The following is an 18,451-nucleotide window of genomic DNA, read 5'->3' as shown; positions in this document are numbered from 1 at the left end:
ATTTTACCCACAAAGATAACTCAAACCTGCAAAACAAACAGTGAAATAGAGCGGTATGACCTTCGACTAACTATGGCCAACATTATTTGCAAATTATTCCTCTACAGTATATATCCAAAAACTAATAGCATTCTGTCTATCTAAACCTATAGATGTCGAACGCCTACTAGAATTCCAATGTCAAATTCGGATTTAAAAACAAAAGCTTTCTCATATAGACACAATCAAAATTACAAAAAAATGTAGCTCAACCGATTTAGCACCTTTAAGCTGTCCACAACCCAGCACACACACTTGCATGTAAATCTAAACAAAAACTCTCAAAACTTACATTTCTTAAAGCCGAGCGAGGGGATCCTTCCGATGGGCGTGTTGCGCTTGCGCATGAACTGGTAGAGCTTATCGAGGAAGGTCGACTTGTTCTCCGGGATCCGGTCGTCCATGAGTCCGTGCAAGAGCAGGTCGGTGCCTGGGCTCGGCGACGCACTGCTAGCACGCTGAGGCTTGTCCTGTTCGTCTGCAGAGTAAGTCAGGGGCGCGAAGTCCACAGGGGATGAGGCGGCCGATGACGATGACGCATAGGCGTTTGGCGGCGCCGAAGACGCCGACGATCCGGCCGGTGACGTAGCCTTGGGTGACGACTGGTTGCCGGGCAACAGCAGCTCCGTGGACGGACTCGAGCTTCGTGACGAGTTTGCGGATCCAGACGGAGTTTTCCGGCTTGCTAGGCTCTCGACTTCGGCGCTCCAGGAAGTTGGCTTGTGGTTGATGAGCAGACTGTTCTTGATGGCGATGTCCAGCGCGGTGGCCGACGATCTGCGGCGTCGCGCACGCTTGTTGCCTTTTCCCTTCTTTCTTCCCACTAGGCTGTCGACGGCTGTGGACTGAGCGACAACATCTATCGTCTGGGCCACTGTTGCTGCGGTGATGTATCCGCGTCCAGCATCGGAAGAGGCTAAATCCGGCGACAGCGAGCTGGTCTCCTTTTCCCCGCCGGCCTCGCTCACTGGAGTCGGCGTCCGGGCGGAAGTGCGTCGCGTTCGCTTGGACGAGCGCGCCAAGCTGGGCAGGTACTGGTCCTCGTATGCGAGGTTCTGCGGGCTTTTGCGCTTGCTGCGTCGGCGCCCGCTGCTACGTCGAGTCGGGGTGCTGGCGTCTGTCTCGTGCTGCGCAAATGAAACGACCGATTAGCGAACTACTACTACTACTGCTGTGTGTCTGGCGCATGTCGCGCGAGCCGCTCTTGTGCGCGGTTTTCTTCGCGCCCGCCGCCGAGCGGAAGGAGCAATGCGCGCCGCCGCTCCCGACTCTGCTGCTGCCGCGAGCAAATGTTGCCGTTTGACGTGGGCTTTCGTTGGCCGAAGCGGCGTCGTTGATATATAGGCGCGTCGAAACTAAACGAGCGTCAATGATATTTTGAACAGGTCAAATAGCTGCTGGGAAGCGACCTGACAATAAACGTGAATCTGTATGGGGGCGGGGCGCGCGTTAAACCATCCCAATTGCACTGTCCCCTAATTTCCGCTGCGATTTTATATCTGGTCGTTTCGCAAACGGTCGCACGACCGAAATTTTGCATATTCAGCGGAATCGTCGAAAAACAATGGCGGCGTGTTTTCGGATTTTGACGCACGGACGGGCGCGGCGGGCAAACAATCACAATTAGTCAGCGCTTCCCGGCATTGGAAGGGAAACTACATGTTATGTATTGCACACTGTACAACCGTGGCTTACCTGATTATCGGAACAACATACACAAAGGTAAATTATTATACCAGGCGTTTGACTACAACCCGATTGTAAAGTGGATGTTACGCTGATACACTTGACTCTACTAAATTTAAAGTTTCACTATTTCGTCAAAAATAAAACGCTCTGGATTCAGATACAGGAAATAAAACAGTCAAAACAACGTCATTTTAGTTTTTAGCGATCGTTTTTTAAATGCTGTTAAACTTGAAAAAAAATAGCGAAAAGGTTAAATTGTTGACGATGAACGTCCCTCGCTTAAAAAGATAAATCGTGTAGTAGAACGTGATACCGAAATCACACAAAACCTGCAAACCAAAACGCCTAAGCATGCGCCGCAGGAATTGCCACAGTCCCTCAATGGCAAGTGACAAAAAAATCCAGCTGAGCTAAGCAAAACAAAAGGCGGCGCCAACTTCCGATGTGAGCTGATCGGAAACGTTATTTTGCTTCCACAGTGAAAAAAGGCGAACGACGTTGATGGCCTTCGCTAAACGGGCGAGTAACGGAGAGAAGGCGAGAAAATGCGTTTGGGAGAAGAACCAGAGAGAGTGCGGTGTTGTTGAAGGGAGAAGGCGCTGGCGGAGACGAGGAAATTATGGGAAGTAGGCTCTCGAAAAAGCCAAGAGTGAGATTCCTTTCCGAGAAAACCGCGAGAGGCAAATCGAATTCGGGGAAGACTCGAATCGCGCTGAGTCGCGTTCGATTCACGAAATGAGGGCCGTAGTTAGTCGGGTCTTAAATTGTTCTCAAACGCTTCTACAACGGGGAAATGAAACCCTAGGTGCCAGACAAGCGCTAATACGACCCGGATGTACGTCTTAATAAAGTGAGTTATATTTGCCGGGCTTTAAGATAAGCACACACAAGCAACTGTCGAACGAAAAAAACTACATCCTTGACATGGCCCCGGTACAGCAAGGGGCCCAATTCAAGTCAGCTGTGCTTTAAACTCAATAGAATACATTAAAACAGATTACCTAATTCCAATAATTACTAGTCTAGCCGCGCAAACAGCGATCGCGCGCTCTTTCGCAAAACAGCAAAAGACGTATGTCGCGTTAGATGCGTCGAACATGATTAAACAGGCGAACCTTTTTTGCGCGCGCAAATCAGCAACCAGCGGTCTGAAATCCAAGTACTTCGGCCTCTGCCGTTGAGTGACAAGCGGGCCGGGGCCTTGGTACGGCGGGCGGGCGCGCGTGTGGAGAAAGCCTCGTCGTGAGTTCGAAATTGCGAATTCTCGGAAGCGGCCAAGGCCGAGGATTAGGCGTGTAAACGTGACCGAGCCGAAATGTCGGCCGTATTAAGTGGCGCGAGCGAGGAGCCGACACCGATAACGTGGAAGAACTTGGCGATCGCGAAGAAATAAGCGCCTTTACCTTTCGAATGGAAGGTTACGGGAACTTTCCCCTTTCGAGAGGGCGATTTTAATTGATTGCATGCGTTCAGTAAAGGAACGTGTCCCAATTCGACAGGTTCGAGAGGTTATGTGTAAAAATAGACCGGGACGTAATTTTAGCGCCGTCGCATTAAAACTGAGCGACAATGCAAGCACAAACTATGGTCGATATATAAATTCCGCCAAAACTAATTCATAAAGAGTTTATCGTACGTATTCGTTTAGTACGTTAAAAAAATACCTTAAGAATATTTACAAATTTATTACAGCTTGGTTAGCATCCTAACGACTATTTAAGTTATACACGAGACGAAATAACAGTAAGCTCTCTCTCTCTATGTATATATTGGTAGAAGTTATATTTAACAGCTGAAGGTATGTGTTCGTGGAAAACAGGTTTGACGGCGCCAGTGCTTGAACGAGAAGCTTTTTATCCGAATATGGATTACCGTAACAACGGTATCGGGAGAGGAAGGGCGCTAAGACTGTGTAAAGTAAGCAAATTCTAACGAGAAACTATTTTCCGCTCGCCAGGGTAAATTTAAGCCGCTAAGCTGTCGCTGCCCACGGGCATAAAACGCTAAATGTGGCTTTAGGATGTACGGAATTGAAAACCTTGAAATTTAAACTGCTTATTATCTTTGTAAACGAAGCCCGTGTACTGAGATAGCGCTCTTGGTCTTACCACGAAATACTGTGACAATATGACGGAGTTCAGCGTAATGCTGATCGCTCCTCGAGTGAAAAGTAGTCTTGAGGTATTTTTTACTTCCAAATTCGCCAAACTTTTAAATCGAATGTTGCGGAACACTTGAATGGCGTATTCAGTTCCAAGAAATACAAACAAACAAGGAGTTTTATAACGAGGCGAGACCAGCGTTTGAGCGAAGTGCGTCACAACTTCAAATGAAAAAATAAAAGGCAGTACTAAAACTTGGAAAATCGCACGGAATACACAAAAGTTGCATCGAATACGCAAAAGCGAATGTTTAACGGCGCGACCGGGCGCACGAATTCCAGTCTCATGCTGCCGCAGATGCGCAAGCCAATCGCATAGAGAAACCACCGAGTGTCGTAGCGCCGCCTGCTCTCAAAACACGGCGCCCGTATTTGGTGGACAATATTACACATAGATATACGAGCGCCCGGAGCGAAGAAGTCGGGTCCGATATGTAAGGCAAAAGTCAACAGTATTTGGTCGGGCGTGTTGTTTTTCGCGAGAGGGTTTTCCTAATTTCCCGCGGACATTTTTCCCTCGCGTTGCCGATTGTATCGCGAAACACGCGCGTCACTACAAATCGAAGACGAATTTTCGCGACGGAGAAGCGGCTTTCGGGGTGCGCATTCGCCGGAAACTGTCCGGGGAGAAAGCGCCGCGCCAGCGTCAAATTGCAACTGCCTACGTCAGAGTACGCTTTGCTTACAAGTTTATTGGACCGCGTTAAAAAACGAGAGTTCAAACGCCGAGAACACGGACTCACCTTAGCCAAATCGACGGGACTGTCGGCGGCTCGGCAAATGCTCTTGGCGCCGTTGGTCACTTTCTTGGTGGCGCCTTTCGCGCTAAGGGCTCCGTTTTTCTTGTTTTTCTTCCGAGGCCGGCCTTTAAACACTGGAGCTGCAACAGAAGCAAACATGTTAGGATTGTTAGCGCATAATACTTTGAATTACACCGACCACATAAATCGGTAACAAATAGCAAAAACAAGCACATCGATCGACTTGAAAACTTTCCACTGGTGCTCGGGGCGTAATGCACCGTCAGCGAAATAGCCCATCACAAAACATTACACGATGTTGCACGTTTGCTGTGAAGGAAAGCGCAATCCGGTATTACCAGCGCTTCCGTGGAAAACAACTTGGCTTTCGGTAAAGCACGTCATCTATTTTAGAAAAATCCTTCCAGGGTTAGGTCTGTTATTTAAAGTAATGCACGATGTTTGTGCGCACTATAAGTGACGTTTTGTTATTTGGCATTTCGGTTTTGTTATGGGTTTTTAACCTTTTGGGGCATACGGCCCCCTTAATAAAAGTCATATAGTTCGCGACACCCTTACTAGCATTAAGTGTTTTCTGGGATGTCGAATGAACCAACCTAAAACTTTACACAAGGAAGAGAAATCACTCTGGATGGCTTGCACTTCCATCATACATCAAAAAAGGTATAAAGATGCTCAACAAAAATTAATATCCAAAACATTTTTTCTCTGCCTTTGCTCAACAAAAATTAATATCCAAAACTATTTTTTCTGCCTTTGCTCACCAAAAATTAATATCCAAAACATTTTTTTTTGCCTTTGCTCAACAAAAATTAATATCCAAAACTATTTTTTCTGCCTTTGCTCAACAAAAATTAATATCCAAAACTATTTTTTCTGCCTTTGCTCAACAAAAATTAATATCCAAAACTATTTTTTCTGCCTTTGCTCAGCAAAAAATAATATCCACAAGTATTTAAAATGTCTCTCCGCAGCCCTAAGCGTTCGAAACTGCACCCTGGTTGGGAATCACCGTGCGAATGCAACAGAAAACAATTGTTTACAACAATTAAGTTACGCCCCATTAACGAGGCGGAATGGCCGGGTTTTACGCCGTAAACATCTAACGCGCCGAGTGCGGTCGTTCAAATTCTCGTACAAGGTGAATTCCACCCCGCGCAGTTTGTCAAGGTCGACCTTTTCCGGGCGCTGTCACGGAGGCATCGCGTGCCCGCTTCACAGAGTGAGAAGGAGACATTGCGAAAGCACAGGTCGGCATTTCGACTCGGATTTGTTTACCACAAACATCGTTTTCGGGCCGCGACCTACAAAAGTCGTGCGCCAGGTCTTTGTTTGGCAACAAACAGGCACTTTTGCTGCTGCGAGATTCGAACACGCGCCCTATAGATTTAATAGAGAGAGACGCGATTTGTTATGTCCTCCATTTCGCAATAGCACGGAAGCCGCACGAGCTTATCAAACTGATATAGCTCTAAGCTATTCCGACGATCTCGTACATTCGCACGTACGCAACTATGACGTCACGACGTGCAAAAGAGCGATTCTCGCTGACGTAGGACGATCGACGGAGGTTCAGTAGCTACTGTTTATCGGCCACGCTCAGGATGAGTTTAAATAGGGTCGCTGAAAGAGATCAAAAATGCTTGGAAAAGACATTTGGCGAGAGATATCTAACAAGCACAAGTGATTTACTCGGCGGTTACAGTGTGGTCGTATGTAGTGTTGGGGACTTTAACAAGAAATAAGTGATTTATGAATCGCTCAGCATCTAATCATTATTTTGCTTTATATAGGCTGGAAAAATAGGTCTGTAATTGACTGTTGCGGTGATATAAAGCATTGAAGTTGTGTTATCCCAATTCAGAAAGTTGAAAAAAAAAACATATATATATATATTTCACTTTTAAGTCGCTAAAGTCGACGAAGTGTTTGCTTGATACCGACTATAGCGTTTGCGGTTTTCAGTGTTGCGTGAAGTCAAATTTAACTCGATACAAGAAAGCGAGAATCCAGCCAGGTTCAGTTGGGAACGCTTGGAAATATGACGGCCAAATTTAAAACCAATTTTCGCCTTAAACGGTCCGATTCGCGGAAAAGCGAAACAAATTGCCCTGGTGACGGTTTCGCGTTCGCCGAAAACCCGCCAAGGCGCAATTCGAGCCGCGCCCGAAATAGCTGCGACCTTGACTTTCTCAGTCGACGAAAAAGACCTTCGAAAAAAAAGTTATATCACGATTCCAGGTATATCGGCGCGATAAGGATCTGGCCGCGGGCTTTTCAACTCGCATTCCCGGAGCATTAGGCCAGATCAGGAGGCGTCGGCCGTTAAGGTCGACTACAAAGGCGGTGACAAACGTGAAATGGCGATTGCAGGCCGATTATTTGCGATCCAAATATCGAGAAATGTCAATGAATCGACGCCGTCCGTTCTAAGCCCAATAGCGAAGCGTTTTGGCTGGAAACACTGCAGGTAAAATTAGATGCCCGGAAAGCGGCGATTTGGCGTCGTTTTGCGCGGAGGAACCTGTTTATTATCAGAAGCACTTATCCGCAAAAAAGACGGGCGAAGCGAAAGCAAGCTCAGCATTTTCCGGGTTATGAAATACAGTAAAGGGCTGCGGGTTTGCACCATCATAACCCTTTCGGTGTTTATGCTGGACGAAATTATGCGGCGTTATATGCGCGTCACAAATCGGCAAAATGCAAATATCACCTGAAATTTGATGACTGGCTTATTTTGAGGGAAGCAATCTCGTCTGTGCGCGTTTCCACATATTTTAAACAACTATGGGATTGCACGAATGAAAACGCTCGCTATTTTGGCTTTCATGGTCACAGTGACATCGTTGGAAAAATGCTTTTGTAAGCACTCGAATTTATCAGTCGGTATTTTAATACTATTTAGGCTGAAAATGTGTTGCTTAAACTTTTTTTGTTAGTAAAGTAAAACTTTTAACCGAAATCAGCACAATCAATTTCTTACCGAGCTCTTCGCAAATGAGGTCGTGCTCGAATAGCTGCGGGTAGTCGAAGGTGTCGCGACAAAAGACGACGCGCGCCTTCGAGTTCTCTGACGTCACGGCGCCGAGGGCGCCCAAAATGGCCCTGGCGCCGGGCCGGGCCATCCAGGCACGGTCCGTCTGCGACATGCGCTTGAGAATGGTCTTGTGCCGACAATAGGCGTTCATGCCCAGCATGACCACTTCGGCCTTGTGAGTCCTTGGCGTGCAGCAGGGTGGGTGCGACGGGGCTTCCCCGGAGGCCGCCAGGTCTGGGACCGGGGCCGACGAGGTCTTGTCGGGGCTGAGGACGGCGGACTGTGGCTGGTTGACCAGGCCGTTAGCTGCTGTAGGAAATATAAAGGGCTGGATTACTGTAGGGTTCCTGGCAATGGCGGGCCGATTTAAATCTTTGTATCTTCTTTATTAACTTGATTATTTTATCGTTAAACGAAGGGAGTATAGATGACTATGTAAAAAACAGTATTGAGCCTGGATAAACTGCGGTTCAAATTGAAATTCACCAATATTTAGTTTACTCTGCTGGCAAAATATTCTATCTTAGATATCCCTTGAGACTTTGTTACTAATAGTCGTTAACTTCATACAGTAAACAAATATTTTTTAAAACATATTCCTGAAAAATTATGACCTAAAGCGAAAGGTGAACGATCTATAGAATGAATGGTTTACAGGGACAAGGTGACTCACGCGAGAATATAGAGTACATAAAAGCAACACGGCCAAATTCTTGAGGTATGAGTGAAGCGCTTGCAACATTAGCACAATGGTTAAACTTACTCGACAATAGCAGCGCCTTCTTCTCGACGTTAACGTCATTCATGTTGACGCAAGAGTGGAGCATCGAATAACGGTGCAAGGGTGAGCTGGAGAGTGAGGTGGAACCGCCGTTTTTGGGAGGCTAAAAAAATACAAAAGTGTTACAGAAAATCAAAACTAATCGGACCCGGGCTATCTTTGATCTTAATCCAATGTCACATTTTTACGAAAAATTTTTACGAGTAGAATGCGGAAAGCAACGCACCGGAGTTATGAGCAAGGAGCTCCCGTAGTTCCACTCCTGAGGCTCAACGATCCAAGAGGCCAGGTCGCCAATTCTCATTACGATCTTCTCGGAAACGGCCAACATCTCATCCTGAAAAAGAAAAGAATCACGTCAGACCGCAATTTTCTAAAATACCGCTGCGCCTACACAACGACGCAAATAAAATTCGGAAATAGGAAGGCACCGGTCGAAATTAGAAAATTAAATTATGGGCGACCACGAAATGACGCAAGTGTTAAAAAGCGTCGGTGTGCTTTAATTGGCGCAGGGATTCAGGAGTAGCGCACTTATATATTTATAGCAAACGCGCACGCGTATACGGTAACTAACTAATTAAGCCAGTGGTTCTCAACCGAGGTGCCGCGGCACCCTGGAATGCCATTTCTAATGCCCCAGGGTGCTGAGGTATTTGAGAATTTTTAGGAATCTATGATTTTTGCTTAATCGGTAAGCTTCTCTAATACAAGTATTTGTGTACGATTAGAGACCATGTTTCAAGTTGACTGTGTTGTCCCAGTTCCATTTATAGTGACATTTCAGGAAAATAATTGACGAAAATTCCAGTCGGGGTGACAAAAATCTATTTATTATTTTTGAGAGGTACCGTAAGCCAAAAGGAGCACCAGCGATATGCGCGACTCTGCTTCCTTTAATTCAAGCGCACGGGATTCATTTTGGATAATAACGCCGTTTTTTAGGTTCAGTTAGTACTATGTTTTTGCTTTAGGGTCAGATAATGAGAACACGAAACTGTTTTGACTTTAATGCTGTTGTATTGCGGATGGATTTGACAAAATTAATCTCGATTTATTTTTTCAATTATTTTATCGTTCGGTGTCATTAACCCTGATAAAGGCGAATTGCGTTGGTCATTGAAACATATTGCTCGCAATGCGTCAATTGCGCGCACCAAACGCGCCCGAGCAAGAGAATGCGGCGCAAAAGTCAAGAGGCGAGATTAGTAAAAAGTAAAAGAAAAAAGGATGTTCAAGAGGAGAGAAGCGGGGAACCGCAACCGACAGACACGGCGGTGCTCCGGGACCCGGTCACCTGTCGACCTTGCGGTCAGGTTACTGGCCTCAAAGCGCGCCATTGACGTTGGCAGCGAGCGGCTACGAATGGAAAGCGCTCCTATCGCCGAGGTGCCCATTGAAAGGCGAGGCGCGTGCGCACTTGGTGTGGTGTGTGGTGGTTAGGTCTGGCGAGGGCCAAGCTATACCTATTGCGCGTTTGCGAGTAAGTTCATTGTCATGCAGATCATGAATGTCGTCGATTGCAGCCTCAGCCGTATACAGTATACGGCAACTGCGTGGGATGTTGACGCACGGTTACGTTTCCTTCATCAAAATCCGAAGGTTATATTAAGCTTAGATGCTCGGCGTCGTATTTCGTGCCACACGCTTGTTATAAGAAACCGGGTAATCGTTAGATCTGAGAAGGATTTAGCGAAACCAACGAACCGATCGGAAAACGGCAGCACCACTAGGAATGTCCGATAATATCGGATCGGAGCCGATGTCAAGTGTATCGCTTCTCGCCCGATACTAGGGTGGTATCGGTGCTGATCCGATACCACAATAATATGGAAATCGATGGGTCAAGTCAAATTATATTGCCGGTCATTAACGGTGCCTTTAAATTTTAAACGCGCATTTTCGCAAATGCAAGGCTTGCCCGCCATTTACGAAGCCAACCAATCGATCAACAAACAACACCTGCAAATCGGCGTCGGGCGCCGAGCCGAGCCGTCAAAATACAAACAGGATGATCTAAAAATAAATGCGATCCGATTAGAATATGCCTTCGCTCGGTGGCGCCATAACACCTAACAGCCAGGCTTCCAGGAATTGGTCGTCACTTTCTGCGTATTGTCGCCGCAGATCGTGACGGGCAAGTGTAAGCGACACAGGCGAACATCGCCCGGGCGACAATTTCGTGACGCTTTGGCGGCGGCGGTGTTTTCAACCTTTCGACGACTGAAAGGCCAAAGCGATACGTGAAAGAATTTGCGTTACTAGAGGGAAGCAAACTGTATTGCGAGATGCGGTGAACTGTTTAAAATTTACCATTACGGTTGTATATTGCTTTTCTAGATTCTTGCGTTGAAATATTCAAAATTTGCCTTAACGGTTGTATATTGCTTTTCTAGATTCTTGCGTTGAAATATTCAAAATTTGCCTTAACGGTTGTATATTGCTTTTCTAGATTCTTGCGTTGAAATATTCAAAATTTGCCTTAACGGTTGTATATTGCTTTTCTAGATTCTTGCGTTGAAATATTCAAAATTTGCCTGTACGGTTGTATGTTGATTTTCTAGATTCTTGCGTTGAAATATTCAAAATTTACCTTAACGGTTGTATATTGCTTTTCTAGATTCTTGCGTTGAAATATTCAAAATTTGCCTGTACGGTTGTATGTTGCTTTTCTAGATTCTTGCGTTAAACTGCTTAAAATTTGCCGTTACGGTTGTTCCAATTTAGGCAAACAAAACGAAAGTATCACAAGACCACGGCCGCCATTAAACCATTGAAAGCTGATTACGGCAAAAGCGAACTTTCTTATTGGAGAGCCGATTCGGTTATAATATACGTTTTCCAGTCGGATTTTCTCCATAAAGTGTTTTTCGCGTGGTTTTGTGTTAATTAGGCGCAACGATATCTCCAAGCGGATTTCATTGGACCGCGGAATGTTGTAAGTGCTTCGCGGAATGGTGAATGTTGGCTGTACACTGTGGTTTCAACTGCGCTTATGCCGGACGCTCTTATTTCTGTTTATGACAGTTCAGGCAAATAACAAGTGCTTACAAATTTTGAAAACAATATGTAACGCTTATAACTGTAATGTTTAGGCTTTTATAATTTCAATAGCAGATAATAATGCTAATTCAAAAGTGAAACTATAAGCAAATGAAAAACAAATATTTTCGTTTGATGGAACCCTTCGACCGATAAACGCCGACACTTACATTGCCTCGTTACGTTACTCTTTAGGGGTCGATCTCTGCTGCCTTCTAACGGCAACACGCACTTCGAGTAAACAACACAAAGGGGCGCTATTGTTTGAACATGCAACAACAACCAAACGTAAGGTCGCACAATTAATTGCATACTCCTTTCTTGAAGAATTAGATCGTGGCAGACCACTCAACAAATATTGTCCTCCTAATTGTGGCAGTACTATTTGGATCACAGTTATTTCAAGATAACGGGCATTCAACAATAATTTTACAATGTAAATACGATGTGCTGATTCAACCAGCCTGCAAAAATATATTTAACATATAATTGTTAAATAACTAGCCGATAAGCTTGTTATTGTAACATGTATAACATATTTTTCAATTTCATATTGTCACAATATACAGAATCAACTGTTTTAAATTGAAAATTTCGTTTGTCGCCATTTAACAACAAAGGCGAAATAAGGGCACCTTGATACAACGTCAATCAATATTGATATTACTTTCGAAATGGTTATCTCAAACCGCGCAAAGATTTTCTTTTGTTAGACCACAGACACGCCCATTCATCCCTCGGTCGCGACGGGGTGTCTCACACGGTCAGAAGCAAACACAAAGGGATAGCCCTGTGACGTCACAATGGGATCGTCTTGTGACGTCACACGAAGGCCGTTTAAAAGCGAGGCGTAGGAGAAAGTAAGCAAATCAAACGAGCTCTCGTCCAGGATAATTAAAGATAGAAGGTGCAGCCAGCCATGGAGAGAAGGGACAATAAAACGCTATTGTTTATCGATCGGCAAGTGTTGAACAAATATCGCCCTCGTTCGCTCACAAGTTGCGGATGCATTTCCAGCGATTGATTCGGCTCGTTCCGCGAATTCAGGAAGCGTTCATTTTCGCCCATACAAAGCGAACCAAATAACGCCTTTTTCGTTGAGAGTGTGTTGGCGAAATACAATTGCAGAGTGTGGTAATGTTTTGGCCCGAATCCCGAAAATAAACGATACAAACAATGTTCGGATATTTTTTTTCAGTTTTGGAGAGCTATAGGTCAGGTTTGCCACATGATTTTATCAAAACAAAATTATACAACTTTCTTCGACAATTTTTAATGTGATTTGAAAACAAAGTTGAATAAATACCATGAACAAATTACCAATTTCAAAAATTTGTTCAACTATACGGCACTTTTAGAAATAATATTTAGGTTAACTTTTTAAAACATAGGGTTTTAAAACATAAGAGTTTTTCAAACAACCTATTAATGTATAAATGAACTTAAAAGACATTCAGACTTTTAAAGATTTTAAAATACTTTTTGGCCACTTTGTTAACACAAATAAAAAAGAAATAATTTCAGCGCTTCTTGATTGTCAACGTAACACAAACGGCAATCGGCCGCTAATTTGCGACCCTTTTGAGGGGCAAAAAAACATCATGTCAAACTCCCGACGCGACACGACAAAACAAAATCGGCCTGATCCTTTTAGCGCCGCCGCATCAACCGGCAAACGTAACAGGGCGCCTTCTTAATTGTGACTGACACCGGGCGGCAATTTGTTGCCGATCCGCGAAAAAGATAGTGCGCCCATGAATAATGCAACGATGGGGTCGCACGTCGGCCTTTGCAAGCCGCCCTATCCTAGTGCGCTCTTTCCAGAGAATCGCACATATCTCCGGCGTAATTAGTGCATCGCGGAGCAGATGTCCCCTTACTTTCGACGGGGCGTCGACAACGCGTGTTTGCAGATAAGCGATCGACAAGACGAAAAGGCGTTTGTCGAATTATTCCGAAATATATTGCCTGGAGCTGAATTGAGGCCCAAAATCACAATTTAGTTCTTTAAGGGGTGGAATGAATACCAAATTTTTTAAACGTTTCGAATAATTCTTCACTGTTTTAAACAACATATTTCGGGGAATATATTGGTTTTAATAGAAAAACCGTCGCATTGGCGGAAGGTTTTTCCCGACGGCCGAAATTCAACTGAACTGTTGTCATCTTACCATAATCTAAATACACGGCTAGAGAAACGAAAGTTTTAAAGGCATCACCGAATCCTAGTCAAACGCAACCGAGATCGCGACGTTAAAAAATCAAATATCACTCTTTGGGAAACAAGGAAATTCGAAACCCCGGGCGAGGTAATCTGTTCAGGTGTTTTTACATAAACCTCGACGACAGGGGAGCGAAGCGCAAGAGGAAAGCGATATATTTCGCCTCTCGCCACTTTTTTTCTCATATTCCTCCCGTCTATTCTCTTCAATTCTCAATTTCTCCTGGCGCGTGCGAAAGAGCGAGCGAGAGCCGCTGACACCCTTCGCAGTCGAAGCCAGGCCGGATTATTTCTGCCTAATTAATAATTTCGTAATGCAGACGAAAAGTCGATAAATTCTGGCGTCGAATTCGCTCCGCGACACACAAAATGCTTTTTCGATACCTAACAAAACGCCTAGATTTGAACAGCGCGTCAACCGCGTGTAATTGCGGTTCGCTTGAAGGCGTAAGCCATTTTAAAGCCTCTTAAACCAGTCGAACTTATAATTAAGCCGCGATCACGGCGCGGAACGGAATGGCGCAAATGGATGTGTTATTTATAACTAGCGCGGTTGAATGCGATTAGTACGGAGGCCCGGCCTAATAAACGTGTGGGCATTGGCGGTTTTACGCTGAACACTTTAAGCGTGTTTTTACACAACAGGCATAAACAGTAGCTTTGGAAAATGTGTTTGTATAATACTTGTGTAGAAATCGCACCTCCCTCGAAGTTGTTGTTTCAGCAAACACTGCTGTTTGTTAGAGTTGGACTTTTAACTATACACGAGAACGATTGTTATTTCACAAACCATAATTTAATACAGATCGAAAAAAAAAAGTCCGTTTTGTTTGTTAAGTACGGAAATTGTATTCCTTTTATTACCACAATTTTAAGGAAATCGTAAAGTTCGGTTAAGGTACAGGTTAAATGTAACAGCCCAATATCGGCAAGCACTCTTTGCAAGCAAAGTCGGCCCGTCGAATCGATTTTTGATTTTGTCTGATCTCTCACGCTGCTCAGCAAAGAACTTAGATTAGCGACGATATGATGAGTTCTAAACAGCAAGTCGATAACCTGCCCACTGTGCTATTATGCTCGGGAAATAGCCCCTAGTTTGCAGTGGTTATACCGCTATACATTTAGTTTTCATAAAAGTGCTTAAGGTTGTTTGTCTACAGCGGTTATCTCTTATCGCACATTGAAAACCGAATCATGTAGGGGGATTAACGCAAATCTACTGACAAGCTAAGTACTAAGCAGCTTCTGGATTGCTGTGTGATGTGCAAAGTAGCCAAAGACATGTTAAGGCCAAAAATAGCGTCTTAAAAATGCCAAAGGGGAATTTGCGGGTCATTAAACCTTGAAATGGGATACGCAGAGACAAACTGCGAAAATATGACATAGAGAAAAAACGAGATACGCACGAATTTAATATGCGGGCATCAATATAAAACAAATGATTCTTTAGTCGAGAGCGTTCAACAAGACAGAATTTAAAATTATGCAACAGTGGCCCAAACCACAGACGGCGGTGTCATCAATTAATAATTCATTAGAAGGGAATTTTTTAGACACCAAACAATGCCCTTTTTGCCGATCTAAATTAAACCTCCAGCAAAGGCAGATAATTAAAAACAAATGTCCAAATTAGAATGCAACTGATTTAGTTGTAACATGCATAACCTAATTACAAGAAAATCGGTGCAAAGTTAAAAAAACGAAAGTTTAAACAAAACGCCCAGGCAGATGAGTATGATCAACTTCGATTGGAAAAAAAAAACTTTTTTACAATGGCCGCTTAAAATGAGGTCAGAACAGATTTGGCGCTAACAATAATTGGGCGGAGAAACATCAATTATTCACTCGCGCTTCGGGCGAAAAAGCAGACCGCAAAGTACTTCTAATGGCAAGTGGGGAGGTAAGAATTTTAACGCGCTACGGAGGTCCAATGCACGGCCTCTTTTTCGATTTCGACACCACTAAGAGCTTGGGATTTAACTTAAAACTCGAGATTTAACCGATTTTATTTCGTCGTTGCAAATATTTGGATTTGGCAGCTATTTTAAATGGGTTAACAAATATCGGTTTAATCTATAAAGGGCGTATCTTCTATGGAATACAAAACCATTGGCAACAGGTTTCTGCTTGTCGACCACTGTTCCGCTGACGCGTATATTAATCGTTTAAAATTCCGAGTAAAAATAGGATCAGACATTTTTTAAAGGAATATATATTTCGCGTATACTGGCATTGTCAGTTCCTTAATTCGAATGAGTCGATTCTAAGAGTTTTATTATTAGGTTTAATTTACGATCACGAAGAATATAACAGAATTTAAAATTTACATATTGAAAACACACCATTTCATAACAGCAGCGGAAGATACTATTTCTTGTAGTGCAATTATCGAAATGACACTTAGACAAATTGTTCGGGCTAAAACAAGTAAACGATGAGGCATCGAATTCCACTCGCAAACCGTAACCGGGCATGAATAGGTGGGCGCTGTGCGGGCGAAAGCGTAACACTAAAGAGGATCGCCCCCTTTCTTATCGATTGATCTTTACGGGGATTATCTGCGCTAATCCGCCCGCTGGGAGGCGCTAGAGCCGCGCCTGCGCCGGAGCGCTCGCGAAAGAGAAACAGGAAGGAGAAACGTCATCGACCCGAAGCGAGCGAGTGACACAATTCCCCGAATAAAGTTCGCGTTACCCGAACGCCTTAGCCCATGAATAAATTGACGTCGGGATTTGAGTGTTGACACCAACGTTCGCAACATTACTATTTGTCGATGTTTATAAATTGGAACTTAATATTGAGATCTCCTTGCAAAAAGCCATTGTGTTCTTCTGACAGTTTGGTTTGCTTTAAAACTTTTTATCTATTCTGTACTGCGCTCATATGTATTTCATTTTTTTATTAATTTTATTATCAGTTTGCTATGTATATGTATTGCACTTTACTTACATCAGTGTAGGCGAAATATAAATTCCTTTAAAAAATTGTTTTATCCTGTGTTAAACTTTTTATTGTTTAAATTCGAACTTGTTTCGCATTTTTTGTCTCATTATTGCCTTATTCGTCGTTTATATTGAATATTCGCATTATAAATGACGACTAACAAACGTCTCGAAGGAATTCGGGGTGACAAAATTTTACAGAAGATTAGCGCAGTTAAAACGAAAGGAGGTCGGTAAAACATATTTTTATTATACAATAGGAAAGAAAGAGGCTGGAAGTGGCCAGAAAACCGAAAATTTTCGCGAATAAATCCTGGAATATTGTCAGAAAAAAATAATTCGTCTTTTTTATTGGTTTAATGCCCAGAACTAAGGTTTTTTTATTTCAGTGTAAACAATCAAGTCGTCTGACTAACGACTTGGTAATGTTCAAAATTTGCGCTAAATCTGCATAATGTGGGACAAAGGTCAGCGCCGCTGATTAACTATAAGTTGAGGTTTACCCGGGCGAGATTTTGTATCAAAAGCCTAATAACGAAAATGATACAAACTCGATATTTTTCGGGGCAAGACAACATAAACACTCATGGGATGGCCATAATTCAGCCGAGGCCCTTTTTAAGTTGGTCGGTGGCGAATAGGTTTGCGCTGTCGAGCGCGCATACATACACAGTACACACACGCGCATGCACAACGGGTGCAGCGGCGGCGAACTCAATCGATGAATCGATGAGATTTGATAATAGGCTTGTGGCAAGTAGACCTAAGCAGGTTGGCATTGACAAATGGGCGTCGCGAGCGAAAAGAAAACGCAACAATTGATTGGCGCTCGTTTTTTTAAGTGACGGGGCGTCTTTCGAGTCGTCGCGATTTAATTGGGCCTTTCGATCGCAACGTCAAGGTTTAGTTTCGTCGCCGCTGGCCATTTTCCCACCATTCAGTGCAAATCCATGCACGAATGAAATTATAGGACCCTTGCCTTGTAAAACCTCCAACAGCAACCGTTAATGGAGATTGAATTTTATTCTAGTTTTAAACCTTTTAATCACGAAAATTAAATAATGCCACACCACGGCCGAGCTTTTGATCGGACACCAAACCGCACGTTGACCATTTCACGATTTTGGTTTGCCAAAGGTCAAAAAGATCCTTTTGCGATTTGCGCGAGATTTTCACACAGACACACACACACAGGTCGCGGATATTTGTTTCGAATCGACACCGAGTTGATTTAGTTGCGCTAAAAGCGAAAGTAACGCAAGATCGTCGGTAAAATTCCGCCTCTCCACTGACAAGAATTTCCACGCTTGTCGTTGTGCTCCTTACAGACGAAATGGCCCGTGACAGGAATTCTACAGCGGCGCGGTTGGCGCGCGCTGGTGGGTGTGCGCGCATGTGTGCGTGTCAAATGCGTGCGGGTTCACACGCGGAGGCGATGAAATTGAATGCGAAAGTATTCCATCAGGAGAAACTGCGCACTTTTAAACGAGAAAATCAACCAAAATTGGGTCTGGACTTTGTCCGAGCGGCGTAAACGACACAATCTAATCCCCCCGAAAAAAATACTGACGAAACCGAATTACCCACGGCGTTATTGATAGGCCAAACGTTGGCAAATTTTAAGTGACAGAAAGCGGCATGCGCGCACAACAACAGGACTGATCGGTTGTTATCGTTCTCTCAACCGCCTCAAACTTTCAGCGGAACTCGAAAGGAATTCAGCGGCTACATTGTTCACGCGCCGAATTTGAGAAACACCAGCAACAACAGCAAGTCTA

At 44.1% G+C, this 18,451-nt stretch overlaps 1 protein-coding gene across 1 annotated transcript in view; it reads right to left on the bottom strand.

The window, feature by feature from the left end:
• LOC146163717 (uncharacterized) overlaps nt 1–18,451 on the bottom strand; it is a 51,092-nt gene that overhangs the window by 9,524 nt on the left and 23,117 nt on the right. The window contains exons 3-7 of the mRNA XM_083381474.1: nt 8,695–8,805; nt 8,451–8,571; nt 7,634–7,993; nt 4,633–4,769; nt 332–1,166 (exon numbers count right to left, since the gene is read on the bottom strand). Of these exons, the coding sequence (XP_083237600.1) occupies nt 332–1,166; nt 4,633–4,769; nt 7,634–7,993; nt 8,451–8,571; nt 8,695–8,805 (1,564 nt within the window). The remainder of the gene's footprint in view (nt 1–331; nt 1,167–4,632; nt 4,770–7,633; nt 7,994–8,450; nt 8,572–8,694; nt 8,806–18,451) is intronic.

This window comes from Ascidiella aspersa, chromosome 2 (assembly GCF_963924565.1).
Source record: "Ascidiella aspersa chromosome 2, kaAscAspe10.2, whole genome shotgun sequence".
Lineage (NCBI taxonomy): Eukaryota > Metazoa > Chordata > Ascidiacea > Phlebobranchia > Ascidiidae > Ascidiella > Ascidiella aspersa.
This window is presented reverse-complemented; position numbering and strand designations above follow the sequence as displayed.